This window comes from Micromesistius poutassou (genome assembly GCF_964030765.1).
Source record: "Micromesistius poutassou genome assembly, chromosome: 10".
NCBI lineage: Eukaryota > Metazoa > Chordata > Actinopteri > Gadiformes > Gadidae > Micromesistius > Micromesistius poutassou.
The window spans coordinates 4,840,936-4,866,039 of NC_140280.1; the positions used below are offsets into that span (position 1 = coordinate 4,840,936).

At 51.9% G+C, this 25,104-nt stretch overlaps 1 protein-coding gene across 1 annotated transcript; it reads right to left on the minus strand.

Annotated features, from left to right (window-relative positions):
• Positions 1-1,106: 1,106 nt before the first annotated feature.
• LOC311353869 (fibroblast growth factor 11-like) lies at positions 1,107-24,083 on the minus strand (the record flags this gene model as incomplete). The annotated part of the gene is made up of 5 exons (XM_084473671.1): positions 1,107-1,177; positions 1,365-1,398; positions 3,956-4,059; positions 4,965-5,075; positions 23,891-24,083. 5 exons carry the CDS (start codon positions 24,081-24,083, stop codon positions 1,107-1,109), a joined length of 513 nt encoding a protein of 170 aa, XP_084329797.1.
• Between the last annotated feature and the right edge of the window lie 1,021 nt (positions 24,084-25,104).

Genomic DNA, 25,104 nt, shown 5'->3' on the forward strand with positions numbered 1-25,104 from the left:
ATGTATTATAAAATCAATTGGATGGAAACACATCAAACGAATTGGGCAAATGAAACAGAATTTGTCAGACAGACGGTTACGACATAGCAACAATAGCTTCTGTAAATAACGCATTAACAATCGTTTACCAGGGTACTCAGGAACAAAAGCTATTCGGCAGCAGAAAAGCCTGTCCCTTTATCCACTGCAGAGCATTGAGTAGTGGAAATATAAATATGAATCATATTTTCCTAACCATTCTATTTGTTCGAGAGCAGAGACTGACTGACTAGTACTCCTCGCTCGGGTTTGCTCCAGTATCTCGTGGGGAGACGGCAGCCATTATCAGCGTCCTTCTAAATGACAAACGAAACAATTAAGCCGGCTAATATCGCTGCACTTTTATCGCACCGATTTCACTTTAATGTCACACAACATCGCCCACGCTAATAAACCAACCAATGGGTGAAAGACGCTTAAAGACACCCTCACTGGGAGCAGACAGCCGTCACTCCGGACCCTCCCTCTCCCAGAACCTCTCTTCCATGCGGCTGATTGACATCAGGCATTTAAACACATGGAAGATGATATTGTAATAGGCTGGCACACTTAATAACTCATTATAGTAATAATAAGCAGGGGTAATGGACTCCATTCATGTTCCAGATGTGATAACACACGATAAGGAAGGGATTCTGTCGTTTGTTTAAATAATGATTTCACTCTATAATATTCTGTAGCCCACATCTCCAGCGGGGGTCGGTTGGAAACCTGACAATGCTTAACCTTTCTTATGTTTCAGTGGATTAAGTCTGTATTTTGTAGACCTATTTTCATGTATTCGTATTAATATTCTCACTGGTGAAGGGTATTCCTATTTCTGGGTGGGAGTAGTTTAGTAGAGCATGGCATTAACACAGCGAGGGTTAGGGGTTCCGTTCCCTCATGGGCCCGCCATGCCAAGAAACGCCTGCACTCCGACGTCTGTAGGACACTCTGGCTAAAAGCATCCGAGGCGTAATGGCATGTCAAACCGCTGTGTTCGGGGGGGGGGGACATTACAGACATGGCCTCACCCTGTGGGCCGACCGGAGCACGGAGCTGCGTCCCTCAGCAATATTCATATTTCATCTGTTCCCGCCGCGAGGGGGGAGACCCGTCTTCCGGTCCGGACACGAGCCGGAGGTCCCGAATCCCCCTGGGTACCGGAGATCTCACAGCACTCACCGCGTAGGGGTAGGGGGCTCACCGCAAGCTAGGGTCCCACCGTGTAACGAGACGGCCCCCTGTCACCCCCTGCTCTCTGAATGGATGCCCCCATTCATCACCGCTCTACTGGGGGGGGGGGGGGGGGTGGGTGGGGGGGGCCTTCTGTCCACACTGACCCAGGAGGATCTTCATGCTGTTAGTCATGACGCCCTACACACACAAAAACCACACAAACACACATACATGCACACACAGGCACGCACACACACACATGCACACACACACACACACACACACACACACACACACACACACACACACACACACACACAGCCACACACACACACACACACACACACACAGCCACACACATGAACGCATGTACACACACGCACACACATACTACATGCAAGCACGCCTGCATACACCCTCACACACACTATGGAGAGCTCTTTCAGTGCCTTCAAGAGGGCTCTATAAACGGTATGAATTATGATTATTATTATGAACTTTACCGCTCTTCAAGAAAGTCAGCGGGGCAGGACAGTCTGGGGGTTAGTGTCGGACTCCCAGAGACGATTTTCACCAAAATTTACCGAAAGAAAATCACTGGTGATCCTTAATGACATCTTTCTTCCAACCTGCCGCTCTGGATAACAGCGGCTGCTTAATGGCAAATAGTAACTAGATCATTTAGCTGCGATGGGAATTCTCTCAATGCTTGTTTTCCGGAGCAGGGTGGAGGTTGCTCCGTCGGCTACGGAATTACACCCATGGTGGAGGTGGTGCTTCTCAAGGACACTCAGCAGTGTGTGCGTGTGTGTGTGTGTGTGTGTGTGTGTGTGTGTGTGTGTGTGTCGGGGGGGGCGGGGGGGGGTCAATGGTAGCCGCTGGGTCTTCCACTTAAAGAATGGTCTCATTATCTGCTGGGTCACTGCGCTGCCCCAAATTGCGGTTATTGCGCTGCGGAGCGCCTTTTAATGCATCTTAATCTCCCCGATCAATCACGTGAACTTTACTGCGCCACGGATAGGAAGTGGCCCGAGACATCTCGCAGGCTTCCGTCCGGACATAGCTTCGGCGGCGCATGCTAGTCTCCCCGTAGCTCAGGATGTGAGCATGCTAACGTTAACGTGTTTTCATTAATTAATAATTAGGTTTGGTAATTACTTTTTCTGTTTGCTGTTAGTTTCAGCCTGCAAATAACATTCAGTAATGTTGATCGCAGTCATTAAATGTAATACTTTTAAGAACAACACTGGAATTGAATGACATCCTCCACAGGGTAAAGTTATTCTAGAGATACAGTATGTAATAGAATAGTTAGCGATTCAAAACTCAAAGATCTACCAATTGTTCTTTTTTGATCAAATATATTATTTTCCTGCACTGGCGCTTATTAAGTAAAACACACACAAGGGCAGTGGTCACTCTGGCGTTATGATTTAAAATAAAACACTGAAATAAAACTCTAAAGCATAACCTGAAGAAGCCCAAAGGAGCGTTTCCTGCGTCACTAAACCGACTTAACGGTTTCATCTTTTATTGAGCCCCCGCTTCGCTTCACAGGCCGCGCCTCCGTCTCCTCCACTGAAGGAGAAGGGGTCACACTGGGACTCTGCTGGCTTCCCCTGCTCCTCTTCATCAGCGAGGTTTAACAGGGAACGTTTCTCCCACGATCCCATCGCTCCCCTCCCTGGGAGAGAAGCGCTCTGACGCAATATGGACTAACCTCCTCTAGAACGACTTTGCTATGCGATGTCCTAAAACACAGGATGTTTCTCTGGATTGTCGGTACATTTGAAAAAAAAGTCAGGCGATTAACGATCACTCGTTTCCTCTCTCTGTCTCTCTCTCTGTCTCTCTCGCTGTCTCTCTCTCTCTCTCTCTCTCTCTCTCTCTCTCTCTCTCTCTCTCTCTCTCTCTCTCTCTTTTGTTCCAGCCTTCAGCACATCACCTCTGTATACCTCTCTCTTCCTGTTTTTTTCTCTGACACTCAAACACATAAAAATACATGCCGCACACACACACGCGCACACACACACACACACACACACACACACACACACACACACACACACACACACACACACACACACACACACACACACACACACACTCGTGGCGATAATAAGGGCTTTGCTGCAGCATCAGACAAAGTGGGTAATTGCTCACAATACAGAAGATATTCCCTTGTTTTATGCCGGCCTCTTAATGCTCGACAGGCTAGTGAATCAGGCTACATTAACCTTTATTTACTGCACACACACACACACACACACTATGCATGCACACAATTGGGAGTACATACACAACGACACACACACAGATGCACGTGAAACACACACCCAGCCGAACACCGACGCAGAAAGTGTTCTTTTATCGGTGGTCGGACAGAGACTCTCCAGATCACGATATGCCGATGACACCAGAGACGGCCTCCTGCCAAATAAAGCCCGGGATCCAAACCCGTGGCAGAGGATGAAGCCTTGATTGCCGTGCCAAATTGTGAGCTCTATCGCTGCTACAGCAATTAGCCGCGCCTGGCACCGACCCCAGCAGCTCCACCACGAACCGCCGCACGGACCAGAGCATGTGGCCCGGCGATTGAGTCGCTCCAGCCCCAACCGGAACAATCCCGTTAGCGGTGGATCTTAGCGCCGCCGGGTACAGAAGCGTCCGGTCGCAGACGGTGGAGACCCTCTCTCTGTCTTAGATGCAATGTGTGTGTGTGTGTGTGTGTGTGTGTGTGTGTGTGTGGACTCACTGAGGAGTAGACTCGTCCTTCACTGTTCATGGCCAGGTACAGTCCGGTCTTGGACCCTTGGATGGCCACGATCCGCAGCCCCACTGGGATCAGGTTGAACTGTGCTGCACCCGAGAAGAGGTGGAGGAGGAGGCGGAGGAGGAGGAGGAGGAGAGGAAAGACAAAGTCAGGCAAAGGTCGTACACGGGTATCTTCAGAAAAACTAGTTTCTCAGGGCACTATACTATACTAGCTTGACCAGTGTTGCGTGCGTGTGTGTGCGTGTGTGTGTGTGTGCGTGTGCATGTGTGCATGTGCCTGTGCATGTGTGTGTGTGTGTGTGTGTGTCAACAGTGAGTAGCTCTCGCAGAGTACAGCGATGGGGTGCAGTGGTCGGCTCCTTGAGGTGTGAAGTGAATTTCTGTCACTCTGTTGCAGCATTCGAACATTACCGGCAGCTACTGCTGTGACTACAGGCAGTGGCTGGTCCCGCTTAACACAGCAGGAGGTTTGCTGTGGGATTTGAACACAGTAGAGCTCTCCTGGTGTTAGAATGAGCCTTATTTACCAAGCGGCCATCTTGGTTCTAAACGCTAGCTGGGTGGGGGAACTGAAACGTGGGAGTCTGATTTTCGTCAATCTGTTATTCAGTCTCGGGGCATAGGAACAACAATGGATCGCAAAGAGATTAAAAACGAATCTACTTCTGAAATGTGTGTCCCTCAAGGCTTCCCTATATTTTTTCCTCAGTGGCAAAACACAGAGGCTTCAGCACGCCTCGTTCACACAGAGAGAGGGCTGAGTGAATACGTTTGAACGGGTCTCAATACAAAGTGCAAATCCGTCCAGCGGTGCTCTGAAAGTAGGTCACGCAGCAATTGCATCTTAGGTAGTTAGTCCAATTTGGACGCTTTGATTTTTCATCCCGGGCTCGCTTGTTAGTCTCTTTGGATGAAAGCTTCTGCTAAATGACTTCATGCAAACGCAAAACGGAGGTAAAGTGGGTCCAACATGGCCACCCGCCACTTACAGAAGGAGCTGTTCTCGTCCCGGGTGCCGTCCACCGTGCCGTCGGGGTTGATCTGCAGGTAGTAGCCGTGCGAGCTGTACAGTCGCGTCACGATGCCCTTTAGTTGGGGCTCTGTGGAGAGGAGATCAACGACGTTTAGAGTTACATTAAGGGCAATTAGCACAGGCTGGAAGGATGTTCATAGAACCAAGTGCCAAGCACTAACAATCGCTAGGTTAACCCATTCCCCGTATACAACAAAGATACATAGGATAAGATGCTACACCATGCTAAGTACTATTTTTAAGTGCCAGGACATACGACATACAATACATACATACAAAGTGTGTAAGAGGGGTGGGGGTAAGGGGGGAGGCTATGCAGAGTCCAGGTGAACTCTGATCAAGTGAATCACACAACACCGAGGTATGAGGACAGAACCGGACGGAGATAATGTGAGGGTTACACTATCTGCACATGACATGAAGAGAACACCAGGATCCAGTCTGCTTCTGGTACTGTACGGCCACGCTGTGGTACGGCGGGTCTCGGCGCAGCCCTTTGTTTGTAGCACTTCAGTCGTGTTGTGTGCTGTGCTCATTCAGCTTCACCCTCAGCTTCACCCTCTGGATGAAAGCATCTGGCTAAATGAATAAAAGGCCACCTTCCCCCTGCTCAGCAGAAGATACTCTCGGGAACAATCGAGAAAACAATCAAATGCTGACCTCTGCCCCCCAGATAGCGGCTCTGACGTGCAGGGGCCGAGTTAAAGATGAGGAGATGTTTGTGGAGGAGCCGGCTAGATAAACAGTGGTGCTAATGAGGTCCAAACTACCTCCAGGTGGAGGTCATACTCATGTGGCCCTCACCTTTCTCTAATGATCAATCTAAGTGCAGGATGGTGGTGGCGTTGGTGGTGGTGGTGGAGGAGCCTAATTGTTTTACCGTGCTGGTCGAGCTGTGCTGGTATACAATATCACCATAATCAATCACAGAGCCATGTGGCCCCTGCACCTCCTACAGATCCTATTTTCCAAGGAGCCGATGGGGAAATAAAACCCTTCAGTTTGACCTTCATTGAGTATTGGGAGCATCAAAGGTGTGAATCTCGCTGTAATCTGAGGTACTTAGGGTCTTTCAGCCATGAGTGGTGGCTGGATAGAAGGGTCGTTTATAATGGGACTACTGGTCTACTGCTCTGGATTGCTGTGATATTGGTTGTGTTAGCATTTACAGAATAAAGCCTGATTCAGATTTCCCAGGGATACATGCAGTACAGATAAATGCTGATTAGATATAAGGCCAATTTGACGATGCAATCAAATATAAGACTATCATCAGCGTATAAATGCATTTATTAGTCATTCACAGTGCTTTTAGAAATCCCTGCGACAGAACTGAGACAGAAGGACCCTAAAGCAAAGTGCTCAGCCTTCCATCCTCACGGCCTCTCAACCAACACCAGCGTGGTGCTGCGGACAAATCAAAGTTGAAGCCAGCGGGCTCAAATGTCAGTCAGTTACAATAAATGTCAATAACCATTTTTAATAGACCACTGGAGAGTGTCGCGTCGTGCCAGCTCCTGAAGCAGAGGTCGCCCGCGGAATGAAAGCAGACCCTCAGCCTATTGTGCTCACCGGGCTTATTTTTAGAAAGGGTTTGTGTCATTCGAGGATGATTCCAAACAAGCGAGCCAGTCTGTCACTCACTAAATAAACCATGGGCCGGCCGAGGGTGGAGGTGGTGGAGGATGAACACTGGGCCTGAATGTTTTATGAGCGCCGCTCCCTGCTGACTACTTTGCGTTCATTTAGGAAATAGAAAAGATTATCTGTGGACTGCGTCTCCCTCCTCTCCCTCCTCCCCCTCCTCTCCCTCCTTTCCCTCCTCTCCTCCTCCGTGTTGACGATCTCTAAGCTGTCTCCTGAGGTCAGACGCTCCTTCCCACGCCCGGCTCCTCCCCCACACAGGAGGAGGGAGGGGGGAGGAGGGGGGAGGGAGTCAGGAGGAGGAGGGAGGAGGGAGGAGGGGGGGGAGGAAGGAGGAGGGAGGAGGAGTCAGGAGGAGGGAGAAGGGGGTCAGGAGGAGGAAGGAGGAGGGAGGAGGTAGGGGTTCCTTCGCTCTGCATTACCCGGTCAGCCTCCCCACTTCCTCTTAGGACCCAGGACTGTTTGGGCTCTGTGGAGGGGCCCTGTGGTGGAGGGGCCCTGTGATGGAGGGGCTCTGTGGAGGGGCTCTGTGGTGGAGGGGCTCTGTGGTGGTGGGGCTCTGTGGTGGAGGGGCTCTGTGGTGGGGCTCTGTGGTGGAGGGGCTCTGTGGTGGGGCTCTGTGGTGCAGGGGCTCTGTGGTGCAGGGGCTCTGTGATGGAGGGGCCCTGTGGTGGGGCTTTGTGGTGGAGGGGCTCTGTGGTGGAGGGGCTCTGTGGTGGGGCTCTGTGGTGAGGCTCTGTGGTGGGGCTCTGTGGTGGAGGGGCTCTGTGGTGGGGCTCTGTGGTGGAGGGGCTCTGTGGTGGAGGGGCTCTGTGGTGGGGCTCCGTGGTGGGGCTCCGTGGTGGGGCTCTGTGGTGGGGCTCCGTGGTGGGGCTCCGTGGTGGGGCTCCGTGGTGGGGCTCTGTGGTGGGGCTCTGTGGAGGGGCTCTGTGGATGGGCCCCTGTGGCCTCCTGCTCTCTATGGGTTGATAATGAGGGCGATAAAACGTTGATGAGGGGCGGTTTAGCAGGCTCGGTGTTTGGCCCCCAGGGGGCCCACAGTGGGTTCCTCCTACTCAATACCTAACGCCTCCGCAACCGCTGCCCTCTAACAGCACAGCGTCCCGAGAGAGAGAGAGAGAGAGAGAGAGAGAGAGAGAGAGAGAGAGAGAGAGAGAGAGAGAGAGAGAGAGAGAGAGAGAGAGAGAGAGAGAGAGAGAGAGAGAGAGAGAGAGGCTATATAGGGGTTGAGTTGTTATTCCCATTGGACGGTTTCCCATAAGGGCAAAAGCAGGGTCAAGGATTTAGTCAAACAACAGAGGCTCCCTTAGGTCTGAGCCTCGCTCTTACTCTCTCTCTGTCTCTCTCTCGCCCTCTCTCTCTATCTCTATTTTGCTCCATCTCTCTATGTCTCTATCTGTTTCTCTATCTCTCTCTCTCTCTCCTCCCGTCTCTCTCTGGCTCTCTCTCTGTCCCTCCTACACTCTCTGCGGTCTCTCCTCCTCTCCTTATTTGATCTGTTCCTCCTCGTCCCCCATCCGGCCAATCAGCTCCTCTGTATTCTCCTTCCTGTCCCACCCTGCCATTGTCCCGCCCCCCTGCCTCCTGCTATGTATCATTCTCTCCTGAGTTATGTGGGCTCCCATCCACCTAACGACACCATGCATCATCCAATCAGAAAGTAGCTCTAAGGACTGGGACTGCAGTCGCAAATGAGGGAGAGAACGTACATGATAGAGAGGGGAGGAGAGGGGAGGAGAGGAGAGGTGAGGAGAGGAGAGGACAGGGGAGGAAAGGGAAGGGGAGGAGAGGAGAGGAGGGGTGAGGAGAGGAGAGGGGAGGAGAGAGGAGGGGTGAGGAGAGGAGAGAGGAAAGGGGAGGAGAGAGGAGAGGGGAGGAGAGAGAAGAGAGAGGACAGAAGAGGGGAAAGAGGAGTGAGGAGTGGAGAGGAGGGGGCGACCGAGAAAAGGAGGGAGGAGAGGAAATGAGTGAGGAGAGGATTGAGAGAGAAGCGAGGGAGGAAAAGAGTGAGGGGAGAGAGGTGTGAGCTGAAGAAAAGTGAGCACTGAAGTGAGGAGCCATCATGGAGGAGACGGGAAATGAGGGAGGAAGAGTGAACTAATGGAGAGGATAAATCAGTGCGTAGAGGAGTGATTAGGGGGTGGAGGAGTGAACAGGGAGGAGGAGTGAGGAAGGAGAGGGGTGACCATGGGGTTGAGGAGTGAACAGACAAGACAGGAGTGAGCAGGAACGGGAGGTGAGCGGGGACAGGACTGAATAGTGTAGAGTGTGAGGTCGAGGCGATGACAGGAGTGAGGAGTGAGCAGGAGGAGAGGAGAGCGTGGGAAGGAGAGGAGAGTAGGGAGGTGAGGAGTGAGCGGGGCTGACAGGAGTGAGCATTAGAGTGACACGGGAGATCAGGGAGTAGAGGAGAAGATTGGGGGTTGGAGATGAGAACAGGGAGGAGAGGAGAGAAAATAGTGAAGTGAATAGCCTTAAAGGGCACAAGTGTTGGGAAGTAAGTTGGGAAGACAGGAGTGAACACAAAGCAAAGGAGTGAGCAGGAAAGACAGGAGGATGTAGTGTGCAGTGAGGACAGTAGTGAACAAGGAGAGAGGAGGGAGGACAGTAGTGAACAAGGAGAGGAGAGAGGAGGACAGTAGTGAACAAGGAGAGGAGAGAGGAGTGACAGTAGTGGACAAGGAGAGGAGAGAGGAGGACAATAGTGAACAAGGGGTGAGGAGGGGTGAGGGGGGCAGCAGTGAGATGGGAGCAGGGCTGACAGTCTGAGTTGGAGGAAGCAGCACATTCAGACAGACTCCTGTGGCCCGCTGCTCCGGCCGCACGCAGCCCGTCAGAGTGTTGGTCCGTCAGGAGGAGTGAGGGCGGACGTCTCCGTGAGAGCTCCGTCTCGCACTCCGCCGCCCGGGGAGACGTCCCCTCCCCGCCCCGCCACCAGGTTAGGTATTAACATCAGCTTTGATTCGGTTCAAATTTATGTTCTCCGCGAATCCATCGTGTCGAGGCGTCACGCCGGCGGTGTCCCCCGTGAGTTACGCTCCGAGAGAAGAGTCACAATAAATCGTTACCTCCGACTTATTATCTGAATTAAATTATGTCACGCACACACGCACACACACGCACACACGCACACACACACACGCACACACACACACACACACACACACACACACACACACACACACAGCCCGGTTGTAACTTTGATATTGAGAACATCCGACGCGGTGATATGAGTGCCCCCGGGGGGTAGTGACAGGGTGGCGGCGGGGATATCAGCGTTTGTTCAGCCAACAAGCGCCGCCAGAGGCAGGCAGCTTAACGACCAGCAGCCATCCATCACCGGCGCCTCACGCTCCACTTAATGTATTGGATGTTGGTCCTGCATCCAAACAACGGCCGAGCTGGAGCGGCTAACGCGGTACGATGCTGCCCGTATCGGAGCGCATAACGCGCCATTAGCACTGGTATCGAGACCGGCCAGCACGCCAACGCTGACTCATAAACACGGGTCTGCTAGATGCGTCTACGACCGCGTGGGCGTGAGAGCGAGAGGCTTTCCGATAGAGAGACACCGTGTCAGGGTCGAGTCCCGGGTTAGATCCCCCGATGTCTGCAGACGTACCTGAAGGCAAGAGGACTGAACCACCGCCTGCTTCTTAATGACCTCTGCATGAATTAACGCTCACGCTCATAATAGACGAATTACTGAAGCCAAAGTCATCTATCAGCTTATTTTCTCTTAGAAATGCTTACATTTTGAATGGCACTGCAATGTGGTTGCAGTTCCCAAAGTACCCTGGCCGTTTTTGAGCTTGCTGCCCTGTCTGTCTCTCAGTACGATAGTTTACCCCCGTCTCCCATCTGGGATTACTGAAGTAGCATCGAAGCGTGTCTGAGGCTGTCAGAACTCCTGGCCTGGTGCCAGAGGCTCAGACGGTGTTTATTAGCTGAGAACTTGTTAATTAGTAGCTTTAGTTAGTTAGTTTGTCTTGTCGTCGGTGTTCCGTAAAGCGGGCGATTCAGCACTAGCATGGAGGGCTGTCACCGTCTGTAACGTAATCTACTGCAACTCTCCTCCCGTTAGCGGTGTCGTCTTACCGTGAGCTGAACACCGTGTGAACAGAACAACGCAATCCGCCCGACATTCGCAGAAAAGCCTGCTTCTGCTTTCTGCTCGCACCTTTCTTGTGCGTTCCTTACTCCCTCCCTCCCTCCCTCCCTCCCTCCCACGGTTAGCGTCGGTTATGCCGGGGAACCCCTCGAGGTTTGGCACCGCTATCATCATCGCTACGACGACGGGGCGGCGCTGAGTGACAGGACGCTGTGAATCCAGGGCAGTAGAGTGAGGCGCACGCCTGACGGCCCCCCCCCGGAGACCCCCCCCCCCCCCACCCCCCCCCCCTGGAGACGCTGCCTAGCGACGGACAGGGGGGAGCGTCTCCGCGCACGCCGAGATCGGTCGAGGGTCGCGTGTCACGTGACGTGTGTTCGGCGGTCGCGTGTCACGTGACGCGCGTCCGGCGGTCGGGCGCGCGAGGGTGAACAGGCAGAGACGGGTGAAATTTACAACCCCAGGTTCAGGGGGTTGATTCCCCGTCGAGGGGACAGCAGAGTATTGGGAGCGTGTCGCCAATTCAAAACGTATTCTACCTCAGTGGCTCATTGAACATATTTAATAACATATATGATAGGTGGCCATGGTATGGAATGAGGAGTGAGACACACACACACACACGCACACACGTTATATTTAACGTGGCTATCTCAATGCAACATACGATTAGTGAAATCAATTCACCTTAACATCCTCTATAAAGCACAAGAATCTCTAACCCATAATAAGATGTAATAATAAGATAATAAGTCCTGTAATGAGCTGAAGAATCCCACGTGTGACCTACCTTCCCATTCACCGCCGTATTTCACCGTAAACCCAGCGTGATACAAACCGTGGATTCAGCATCTCTCTGACCTCAAAGGACGATTCGTGTCGCGGTGATTAAACCGGGATTGATACAACCAAGGTATTATATTGGTTCTACCAATGACAAATTATATTGGGAACAGATTTATCGTGAAGCCAGAACCAGACTTTTACGATGGGGGGGGGGGGGGGGGGGAGGGTGAGATAATTCGCTGCGATGTTTATTCTCCTCCGCTTGCTGGAGACAATGTGACCTAGTGAGGCTAGACCTCAACGTTTGAGAGAAGCAGAAGGTCATGGGTTCAGATCCTGACCGGCGGGTAGGTAGGGCGTTGGAGCCGGTCCTGTTTGCTTTCATAGTTCTCAGCCCTCACTCTCAGCCCACGCTTCGGATAAAAGCATCTGCTAAATGATGAGCTGTGATATTAAAGTCATAGCCAAGTATGTTTACGCTCAGCATGTTGGTGCAGCCTAGTTCTGGTGAAGCCAGAGAGAAAGGTTTCGCTGGTTGAATCGCCCAGACGGTGTTGACTCTGACTGGAGTGTAGCCCGTCCTCGGTGGTATTAATATCCTCAGCATGCAGATAAGAATGGGCAGCGCCGGGCCAGTGGTAACGCTCCCAGCCGGAAGGTTCTGGGTTCAATGACCCCCGACGTCTGCGGCCCACCTGTTGGCCTCCGTGAGCGAGATACCCCCTCGCCTCCACTGACCTCAGGGAGGGAGGGGGGGAGGGAGGGAGACAGGGGGAGGGAGAGAGAGAGGATGGAAGCTAATCGACGTTCAAACCTGAGAAACAGAATCTGTCCAGTAGCTGAAGTGAGAGGAAGTGAAGGACATGGATGTAAAGAAGTAGTAAAGTACAGACATTGTGCTGGTGAATATGTGGTTCTGCCGTTTAGAGCAACAGCAGAACGGGGAGTAGCGTTGGGGTTCATCTCCAACATGACCCCAACCAGACGCTATTATTACGGAAGTTAAGAAATCAAAGTGGACCGTGTTCTCCTTCCTTCAGATCAGGAAGTGGCGCCGCCTGGAACTTGTGCTAATGGCTATCGTGCTAACGGCTATTGTGCTAATGGATAACGGGGGGCGCGGGGGGGGGGGGGGGGGTCGTGTCATCACAGCAACAACCGAACAAACCGCACAAACTTTTCCCAGAGTTATCAACGACCCGATCGTCGTTATCCCCTCTGATCGGCAGAACGCGGTCAACACTGAAGACAATAAGCGGCGGCGTTATGGAGACAGCGGGGGTCCACACCGAGGGGTTTGCTGCAGTGAAGCGAGCCGCAGTGAAGACAAAGCGCGGCGGCGGCGGCGGCAGCGGTTTATCTGTGATCGGGGCTGGAGCGCGGGAGCTCTGCGTCAGTTATGGTTATGCAAATAACGTTTATCTGGCATGATTTGTTAGCGTACGGCTCGGCACTCGGCTCGCTACTCTGTGGCTAGCTCCCGATCTCGGCCCAATCTCTTCCCTCTCGCTCTGGCTCTGGCTCTCTCTCTCCCTCTCTCTCTCATTCTCTCATTCTCTCTCCCTCTCTCTCTCTCGCTCTCGCTCTCACCACTCTCTCTCTCTCTCTCTCTCTCTCTCTCTCTCCCCCCCCCCCTCTCTCTCTCTCTCTCTCTTGCTGGGCTGCTCTTGATAAGGTTGCAGGTAATTACTAGGGGGGCGGAGGGGGGTTGCTTCACTGAGCAACCAAGGACATCTCTGGTCGTGCATCGACTGAAGACCCACCGAACGACCCGGGGTTTTCCTCTGCCTTTTAGAATCAGGACTCCCCCTCTCTCTGGGTCTGTCTCTGTCTCTGCTCTCGCTCTCGCTCTCTCTGTCTATGTATCCTCCTTCTCTCCTTCCCTTTCCCTCTCTTCTTCCCTCTCTCCTTCTCTCTCTCTCTCTCTCCTTCCCTCTCTCCCTCTCTTCTTCCCCCTCTCTCTGTCTCTGCTCTCGCTCTTTGTGTCTATGTATTCCTCCCTCTCTCCTTCCCTCTCTCCTCCTCCTCTCTCTCTCTCTCTCTCTCTCTCTCTCTCTCTCTCTCTCTCTCCGTGCATGCTCCTTTTGCAGCCAGCCGAGCGTGCACGTGCGTGTACGGTGCACCCCCTCTTGAAGGAGCTTTGTATGCACGTGCATGCATATGTATCTGTGCACACGTGTGTCTATTTGCAAGCACCTACGCTCACTTTTATGATTGTCTTTGCACGCATGTGCACACATGACTGTTTGTGTGTTTAATGTGTGCATACATGTGTGTTTGTGTGTGCGTCTGTGTGTGTGTGTGAGCGTGTGCATCAGTGTGTGTGTGCGACAGTGTAAGTGAGTCTGTGTGTGTGTGTGTGTGTGTGTGTGTGTGTGTGTGTGTGTGACAGTGTGAGTGTGTGTGAGCGCTCTCGGTCGTCTCCTAATAAAAGGAGAACCAGGTTTACTCTCTCTGCTCTCTAAAGTGGGCCATGCGCTCTGGAGTGCTGCTAGCAATTATCAACCTTGTGAGGAATCCATGGGAGGGAGGGAGGAAGGGGAGGGAGGGAGGAGAGGAGGGAGATGAAGGGGAGGCAGAGGGAGAGGAGGAGGAGGAGGAGGAGGAGGAGGAGGAGGATTGAACGGGAGGAAGAGAGATGATGAAAGCTAGTTAACAGTAGGAGTCAACGCTGAGGAATAGAATGTGTCCTGAAACTAAAGTGGGATGAGGGGGGGGGGGGGGGCGGGGGGATTTAGGGGGAAGAAAAGCTTTAGATGTGCTAGTTAAGAGATGGAGAGAGAGAAAGATTAGAGAGCAAGAGAGAAAGATTAGAGAGAGAGAGAGAGAGAGAGGGAGAGAGAGATGACTGAGATGGAAAGGGACAGAGAGAGAGAGAGCTACAGTTATTAAAGGAGAATAATGGGTGGCAGATGCTGCCAGTTTATCGTTGTTCTCTGTTTACACATAGTGGGCTTGTTGAGCGCCACATGCTCGTTCAGACCGGCCTTCAAAGTACTCTCATATGCAAAGTACGCTAATATGCTAACTACTGTAACATGGCCCCTAACTCGACATGTTTCCTTTCATCCCGACGACGATCATGTTACTAACCAGCCTATTATGATAATCCCACGGTTACTAGGATACCCCGACATGCTGAGCACAAACATCCTTGACTAGGACTTTAATATCACTGCACTGATCATTTAGCAGACGCTTTTATGCAAAGTGTGGGCTGAGAGTGAGGGCTGAGAACTATCAAAGCAAACAGAACCGACCGACTGACTCCTCCAACGTCCTACCTATCCGCCGGTCGCGGTCTGAACCCATGACCTTCTGTTTCTCTCAGACGTTGAGCGCCAGCACTCACAGAGTCACATTGTCTCCAGCAAGCGGAGGAGAATCAACATCAGGGCAGATGATCTCATCCCCAGACGACGCGTTCCAGCAGACACAGCCAAAGGGGACTCGCGGCCTCCTCCGTACCGGTCGCTCAGACGCCTCGCAGGTCGCACAGAGTCCATCCATATCTAATGCATCACGGCGTCCGGTGCCCTGAGAGCCCGACGCCTCTGACGCTCAGTGGAGCTGACCTCGCAGAACCCCTCAGCTGAGTGCTACAAACCAGCGCTGAGAACACACTCATACCGATCATCAGAATGCAGGTGGCGTCCCGGTGAATTTGCATCAGATTCAGGATTTACTTTGCCTACAAGGCGCTCCATGGAACTGCCCCTTGCCTACCTACAATGGCGTTGGTCAGACCACACACCCCAGCTCGATCGCTCTCCGCTCAGCTACCTCAGCTGGACGTCTGGTACCGCCGTCGCTAAGAGCAAGCAAAGGTCTATCATCAAAGTCACAACTCTTCTGTTTTGGCACCGCAGTGGTGGAACGACCTCCCCAGCTTCCGCAAAAGACTAAAGACTCAGTGGTTCAGAGTTCACCCTCCTAACCTTGGGGCAGGGAATCTCACTTTTAGCCCGGGCACATTGGGCATCGAGCCCAAAAACAGCTGGCCATCCCGGCCACTGGACGGTCCTGATGTCCCCCAACATCCACGCCGTATCAGGAGGGCGTCGAGCCCAGACGTCACCAACGACCAATCAGCTGGAGACGCGGTGATCGACTCGTATTAACGAGTTGACGGCAGACATGTGGGCAAAACAGAGCGCCCCCTCATCGCCCCCCCACCCCCGCCGTCTCTCGCCCGGTTGTCAGGTTTATCGCCACGGCTCATTAGCGACGTGACGTGAAACATGTCAGTCACGCCGGCTCGCGTCGTCTGCGCCAGCGGAGCGCGGGAGATTTACGGCGCCGCCTCGCGAGGACGGCCCTCTCTGAACGTTCTCCGTCAAACGTTACGTCGAAACGCAGCCTCACGCGGTGACACCATTTTGTTTATTTTACATCAGACTGCTGTTTAGTGAGAGTCCGTTTGTTGAGTTGAGCATTGATGAAGAATCAACGCTTAGGCCTTAGCCTTAAGGCTAAGGCTAAGGCTAAGGCTAAGGCTAAGGCCTAAGTGGCGGTTGTGGTGTTGTGGTGGTTGTGGTGGTTGTGGTGGTTGTGGTGTGATTGCTCAGCGCTAACACACAAACACACAGACACACACACAAGCACACAGACACACAGACACACAGACACAGACACACACACACACACACACACACACAGGTTCCCCCTGAGACTTTCCAAACACCTCCGTAGCTCCGTCCCTCATCCGGTTCCCATGAACCGCCGTCTGCCTGCAGCAAAACAAACGGCGCCCACGCCGATCCCCGCCCCCCTCCACCACCGGGTCACACCGGAAGTACAGCCGACCAATCACATGCCAGGCGACCGGCAGCTAAAGCAGCACCATTACAAGACTTGAAAGAGGCAGGGAGCTGGATGTGAGATAATGACTCCTCACACCTGCAGTCTGTGGAGAGAGCGCTGCTCCCAGGGGATTGGTCTAACCCAGGGGGCAGCGCGAGCCAATCAGGAGGGACTCAGAGGAAGGAGTTTTGGGAATAGCAGAGGGCGGACATTTTAGATTTATAGATAGCCTAACAATGTTAAAGCCGAAAAACAAACAGAGACAACAAGTCAATACGGCCGCGCTGGATTCACACGCAGCACTTTAGACACGCAAAGATGCACGCGCACACGCGCTCGCCTCAAACACACGGCACAAACAAACTACACGGTGCAAACTATGTGCACACACACACACACACACACACTGGGGTCATGTTACACACATCTACACAACTACATTCAGAAGCGTTTACATACGTACGTACATACGTACATAAGTACACATTCTGTATTTGTGAGTACAATACAGAAATTTGTAATTTAGTAATTGAATATATTCAAGTAAATGTATGTATAGCGATGACAATTGCGATAGTCAATTGACAAATGCTCAATTTGCATCACTATTCAGTAAAATACACACACACACACACACACACACACACACACACACACACACACACCGAGACAATTACAGTGGGTGCAGATCAACACCAGACTGTGAGGTTCCCTAACAAAATGGCCCCCTCCGTGCCCTCCTCATCCACCCGTTCTGTCCTCCTGCTCTTCCTCTAATCTACCTCACGTGTTCCTCATCATTATCTCTACAAGTTGTCCTACCTCCTCCTCCTCTTCCTCCTCCTCCTCTTCCTCCTCCTCCTCCTCCTCCTCCTCCTCCTCCTCTCGCTCCTGGCTCAACTCAATCTGTCCTTGTCAGCTTTCATCAGAGGAGCCACGCGTTCTGTTTAGACGAAGGTTACAGCTGTGTGCGCCTCAACCGTCACTGTCCTGCGGCCTGCGGGGTCCTCCCAGGCCCCTCCCAGAGGCGTCCCGAGACGTGCCTGAAGCCCGTCTGCCTTCGTCCAGATAATTTGTATCATAATATCCTAAATATCCTAGCTATCTTTGTTTTATATGGGGAATAGGTACACCTAGTGATTGTTAGTGCTTGTTAGTTCTTCCTATATTTCCTATATTTTTACTTTATTTAACCTACATCTAATCTATGCACTTATTGTGTGTTGTACGTCCTGGCACTTAAAAATATTAGTTAGCATCATGCAGCATCTTATCCTAGCTATCTTTGTTGTGCACAGGGAATGGGTTAACCTAGTGATGGTTAGTGCTTGGCACTTGGTTCTATGAACATTTCTCTTTCTCTTTCTCTTTCTTCTGACAAATATACTTATTGTAAGTCACTTTGGATAAAGGCGTCTGCTTAAAGCCCTGAATGTAAATGTCTATTATAAGAGTCATAGCATTAGCTCGCCAAACCTTATTCTATGATGTGGTACACATAAGTTGTGCGTTGTGCGATAACACAACACATGGGCCGTCCCATTGCACTCATGATGGGGGTGTTGAGCATTTCCAGAAACATGACTTTTCATATTTCTTGCCATTCCTTATTCAGCAGACGCGTCCTAAGATAATGTGACTGGGAATATGTGCTAGCAAAGGCTTTATGTTAATGCAGCCTTGTAGTGGGATGCTGCTTTGAATCCCTCATCGGTGTTGATGGGAAAAAAATTACCAGTTAATCTCTGTCTACTGATGTCCGCCATCGAAGCTATAACATATAGCCTATAGCGTATAGCCTATAGCCTATAGCTGATAGCCTATAGCCTCACCCACCAGCCCCTTAAACCTGCATCGGGTTCCTGCAGTTTCTTTCAACATTTCAAACCAATTATCAAAAACGACTCTCCCTCTCTCCCTCTCTCCCTCTCTCTCTCTCTCTCTCTCTCTCTCTCTCTCTCTCTCTCTCTCTCTCTCTCTCTCTCTCTCTCTCTCTCTCTCTCTCTTCCTGCTACCTCTTTATCTCTCTCTCTTTACCTAACTCTCTTGCTTTATATCTCTATTTCCCTCCATCTTTCTATCTCTCCCATCCTCTTCCCCTGCCCATATATTTGTCTCACTCCCTCCCTCCTTTGCCTTTCTTTATTCTCTGTCCCCCTCCCCCAATCCCCACTCTCTGTCTCTCTGTCTCTCCCCCCTCCTCTCTCTTTCTTTCTCCCCCCTCTCTCCCTCTCCCTCCCCCTCTCCCCCTACCTCCCCCCTCTCCCCCGGTGACCCCTGGTGCATTCAGTGAAGTTCAGCTCCTATCACTGCAGCCTCTGATCAGGTGTTGCAGAGTAAGCAGCTTCCGTGTTCTGATCTCCTGCGGTCAGCTTAATGCTATCCCTCCCTGCTCCTCTCCCCTGTAACCCGGTCCTCTCTGCAGCCTCAGACCGCCCCAAGACCCGGGACCAAGACCAAGACCCGGTACCAAGACCCGGTACCAAGACCCAGGGACCAAGACCCAGTACCAATACCCGGTCCCAAGACCAAGTACCAAGACCAAGACCAAGACTCAGGGACCAAGATCCGGTACCAAGGTACCAAGACACAAAGACCCAGATACCAAACCCGGTACCTAAGACCTAGACCCCCAGGCCCTAAGACCTAGACCCCCAGGCTGGCTCCTCAAGTCCCCATCCCCGTCCCAGGACCCCCAGCCTGCTGCCACCGCTCACTACATGAATAAACACTTCTATATGTTTTGACGTGAGATGCGCCTCATTCATCTCTTCAGGTCGATCTACCACTGCAAAACACAACTACTAAACGTATAAGCCCCCTGCTACTAAATATTTATTGTGTTATCATGAAAGAAATAATGTTGTATTTATAATAGATGAAAAGTGTCTGAATACGATGCCCACAGGCTACGAGCATCGGGAATTTAACCCAGAACCTTAGGGCTGGGAGTCAAACACACTAGACACAGTAATATTATCCTCAGTGGTAACTATTAGTTAACTATCAGCTCAACATATGTAGTACAAGAGTCTCTCTCTCTCTCTCTCTCTCTCTCTCTCTCTCTCTCTCTCTCTCTCTCTCTCTCTCTCTCTCTCGTGTCTGTAGTACGAGAATGTAGTACATGAGTATGATGTAGTACATGAGTATGTAGTACATGAGTATGATGTAGTACATGAGTATGTAGTACATGAGTCTGTACTACATGAGTCTGTATCACCTCAGCTGGGTCTGCTCTAGATACGAGATGAATCTCACGGTGTTCACTATGAGCCTTTGAAGCGGACCCAAGCAGACTTAAACTCACGGGCCATTGATTAATCGGTGCATTAATCAGAACGATTGATCTGATGAAGAGGAAGATGAGGGAGACGAGGAACCCTGCAGATCAGAGATTGTTACCGTGCTGATGATGATGATGGGGACGGTGATGGTGGTGATGGTGACGATGATGACAGTGGCAGGCTGTAGTTATACAAGGTGCTGATGTAAGTTGTGATATTTTTATGCGGGAGTCAAAAGTGCGTCTCTAGTTGTACTCAAGTAGCCCACTTAAATCTAATGCTGAGCTGTTTAGACCCGGCTCACTCGTTCTGTTAAGGGGATTTCAAATGCAGTTTTGCTGCATTCGAAATCAATATTTAATCGTATATATTTCACTAAATACAGTCTGACAAAAGGAACACATATACTTCTTAACTAGCTCCACACCAGAGACACAGCTGGTGGGTTAATGCTGTTGATGTTTCATTAACACTGGACATGAATGCGTATGCACAGTACCGTAGGTCGTTATCGCTCATAAATCATATCTCACAAGAACTGATCTGAGGCAGGAGGCGTCAGGTCAGCAGAGCGAAGGCGTTATGGTGACCAGGGTACAAAGAGCGTAAGAACTGATCTGAGGCAGGAGGGGTCTGGTCAGCAGAGTGGAGGCGTCATGGTGACCAGGGTAAGGAGGGAGGGAGTCCCCTGATGAAAGCACCAGTCCTCTGCCCCTCAGGTACGATGGATCGGGTTTGAACTGGTTTGTGATTCGGAGCCATGCAGCGATGATAACATCACAAAGAGAGAGAGAGGTGATGCATGTATATGTGTGTGTGTTTATATACATATATATATATATATATATATATATATATATATATATATATATATATATATATATATTAAGTGTATATAGTGTTTTTCCTGATAGAAACATACTCGATGGAATGCGATGCATGCGATGGAACAATTACATTCAGTCCAGAATATTGGAGGACATTTTAGATATACAGTATATATACATATAGGAATACACACACACACACACACACACACACATGCTATACGGAGCCCTGAAGCAGTGTTATGAGATATTTATGATGGAATGATACATGCATACAGTTTAGTAGCGGTCTCGGCCGGACACACACACACACACACACACACACACACACACACACACACACACACACACACACACACACACACACACATACACATACACACACATACGTACAGGCATGCAGACCTGAGTGCATCGTACAGGGACACACACTCTGGTGGCATGTCATATTTATGATGACATCCTTAATCCTGGCCCGCGCTCGCCGGCTAACCCCCGCTCTTACATCCAGCCGGCATTAATTCCTGAAGAAGGATTTGGTCCAATCGTGTTCCTCCCTGCGACCACTTCCTGATTCCCTCGGGGTAAAGTCCCGACGGGCTAGTCAATCTTATCAAACGTAAACACACCGACATAAAGTCACCCTCACACGCACACACCCTCACACACACACATGCCCACCCACATCGACTTACACACACACACACACACACACACACACACACACACACACATGCCCCCACACACACAGGCAGACACACACACAGGCAGACAGACACACACACACATGCACACATACATGCACGCACATATATGTACGCATACAGTACATACATGCACACCCACACCAACTCTCACACACACACATACACACACAGGCACACACATATACTCAAAACTCTCTCTCACACACACACACACACACACACACACACACACACACACACACACACACACACACACACACACACACACACACACACACACACACACACACACACGCACACACACACACACACATCCATCAGTTAAACAAGGTATAGACTGAGGAACACAGTTTCTCTGCTAAATAAACGCAGGTTACAAGTGCTCACACACAGATGTATCTCTTTTGACCTAGCTACCTACACATGCAATTACCCAAACAAGTGGTAAACACATCACACACACTCTGAATACCAAGCGGGGCTGAGCGCGGTCACAGTGGACGAGCAGGGAGGCACGGCAGCGCTGTAGGACCTGGCTCTTTAAATGACAATCAGAAACCCAACGCAGAACGGCTCCTGACTGCCAGCCCCATGCGTCTTATTTCCTGTTCATGCCGCGTTTGCAGCGCTGGCATCCAAACAAACATCTGGCAGGCGCCTTGTTATGTAAATATTTCATCCCTTTAATGCCAGAGCTGAACAGCTGAATGCAGTCGCTGCCGTCGTGCCGCACGCTACGACGCAAACACAACTGTCACCCGGAGACAATATGCCATGCAAAGATGTAACCCAGCAGAAATAGATATCTTCTACTTTTACAGAATTTGCAATTCATTTGTTGAAATGGAAATGGTGCATTTTCATGTTTTGTTTCATGTGAGCATTGTAGTATTCGGTATTTCCTTCAAATGCAGCAGTAGTGTCGGCTCATGCTGGTGTTTGACAGGCATGGCATTTCCACTGATATTCCATGGAGGTTTTAGTGGGTTTGTTAAACACAATCATGCTAGGTCTGTCTGCAGGACGTCCACGGTGATGAACTGCAGTGTTCTCTGCCTCTATAGGCTGAGAGCGCGCTGTCCCTGTAAACATCGACATGTCACCTCAAACACAGGAACCACGAATACCCCCATAGCTTCTCTGCGCTCCTCTGAATAAAAACAGCAATATCTGCACGCGGCGGTGAAAGGAAGAGGGACAAAAACAAAGATCTGTCAATGTAACGATCTGAGGAGACGACAGACTCTACACTCTATAGGCGTCAGCGGAACGCCGGGCTGTTTCCAATTCCACCTTCACACTTTACCAAGCAGAGCCCGCTGCCGGCAGAGACGTCAGGACGTCTTCTGTCTGCCTGCTCTGCCTCCCTGCATTATGAGGTCTGCCCATCCCCACCTGGCCCCCGGGGGGTCCCTGGGAGGAGGGGTCCCCCTATGAGGCCCTGCCCATGGGTCCCCCCCCCCCCCCCCGGGTCGTGGAGGAGGTCTTAGGGTGGGGCGGGGGTGCCCGATCATGTGGACCCGAGAAGCCCTTTGAGACTGTAGCTTTGATTCAGGGCTCTGAATCATTCTGATTCAGGGCTCTGAATCAAAGCTCTCAGACCTGACTTTAACCGGCAGCAGTCTGGAATTTCAACCAGCAGTCCCCTGCTCCTTGTGGACCACGGTGGGCCGGTGATGTTGATGTGGTTCTTAAAGTCAGTTACGACCGTCCACTGATCCCAGTACAAACATCACAGGTCCACCGGAGAGCTGTACATCTGTTTATTCTCTACCTGCTGAGCCGCGTGTGTTCCTCTTCATCTCCATCTGTCAGGCGTGTTGTTTACTGTGTCGTGTGTGTGTGTGTGTGTGTGTGTGTGTGTGTGTGTGTGTGTGGTGGCATCTGGCTGTCCTTTTAAGGATGAGTACATCTGAGCGTATTTTGCGGTGATGTGAACGGAAGGTGGATGACCAAGTTACAGTCTGACTGCATGATACAAGGCCTCATTAGCAGCTCTACACAACACACACATACACACCTCACGGACACACACATACACACACACACACACACACACATGCCTCATGCCTCACACACACCCACGCACGCGTCACTCACGCACGGCAGAACCCACACACACACACACACACACACTTCAGCACACACACACACACACACACACACACACACACACACACACGCCTCAAACACATGCACACACACACATGCACACACACACACACACACACACACACACACACACACACACACACACACACACATGCCTCAAACACATGCACACACACACACACACACACACACACACACCTCTCCTCCTTGACAATGATGTCCTCTCGTCCCATTGACTGGCTGCCTGTTAGCATGAGCCTGAATAGGGGTCAAGGGTTAGGGGTCAAACGTCTGAATCGACGGGTTAAACATCTGAGAAACAATGGCTAAAAAAAAACCTGCTTCAGGATCCCCACAGCGAGCGTCACAGCCTCCCGATTCATCCCAAACCATCCAGACCTCCCGTCTGGGATGAAACACCAACACCTTGTATCCATACAGAGTGTTCTCTAACCGAATCAAGGGGAGAACGTCCGTTAAGGAACCCTGTTTTGGTGCAGCTGGCGTTCCCCTGGGGGAAGGGGGGTGGGGTGGGGGAGGGGGGGGGGGGCGGCGGCGGCGGCAGGGACGCGGCGGCGGCGGCAGGGACGCGGCGCCCGGTCACTCACCCGGCTTTTTTTCGTTTCGACCTTTTCGCCCCCCGCATAGTCGGACCTTGGAGATGAGCACCAGGATCTGCTTCTGGCAGAGCGACTTGTTGCTCTTGGGGCAGGGCTTTCGCTTGTTGACCACGGGGCGGTTGGTCTGGTCCTCCTTCACCGCACGCTTCTGTCTGATCAGAGAGCTGGCGAGGGCTGCCATCTTCCCCCCCTCGCGCCGTCGGGGAGGGGGGTAGAGTCGGTCCCAGTGCGGCCCCGCCGGCTCCTCCTCCTCCTCCGCCCGCCGGCTGTGGCGCGAAGGTCAGGGGGTACCTGGAGGAGGAAGGCTGGAGGGTGGAGCAAGGGGGTCGGTGTTGTCTGCTGTCGGCTGTCCGGAGTCCTGAGGACCCGGGTTGGGGGCGGGGGGGGGGGGGGGGGCTCCCCGCGGCGGAGGAGGCGGCGAGGCGGAGGAGAGAGAGGCTCAGGAGCCTCCGGCGAGGACGGAGAGCGGGGCTCTGAGACCGGTGCTCGCTGGTTTAGATTTTGTCGGGGTCGCGTCGGTCGAAGCCGCTTTGCAGAACATATTTACACGCACACACACACACGCGATTATCTCTATCCCTCCTTACTGCTAGTGTCCGCGTGCGCAAGCCGTGCAAAAAAAAAAGAAAACCCCTAACAAAGTTCAAGTTGAATGTTACAAAAATACCTCGGCTATCTAACCTGGAGAGGAGGAGGAGTCAAAGTCTTTTACATATAAAACCTTTGGAGCTGAGGAGCAGTGCCATGGTGCGCGGGGCTATGAGGCACACAGGAACGCCAGGGCATCCAGGCTGGCGGTCACCATCTGAGCCGTCCATAGAGGTCCAACTTTGCTTCCCATTTAAAGGTGAAAGCCGTGGGGAGAGGCGCCGGGATCCAGCGGGGCGTTCCGGTCGTCGTAGATCCAGAGGCAGCGGGGGAACGCTGGGGGGGACGCGCAGCGAGAACAAAGCCAGGAGAGCGGAGCGCGGAAACAGGCAGAGGGAGAATCGTCTTCTGCCTCCGATGGCACTCTCCGTTTCCTCCAGCTCGCCCAAGTCCTGCCTCTCTCCCTCCCTCTCCTCCCTCCTCTCCTCCCTCCCTCGCTCCCCTCCCTCCCTCCCTCCCTCCCTCCCTCCCTCCCTGCGATCCAAAGTCAGCTAGTGGTTGTGAGAGTAAGGGTGCGTGAATTCCAGCAGCCAGCCACCCTCAGTAGAGGTGAC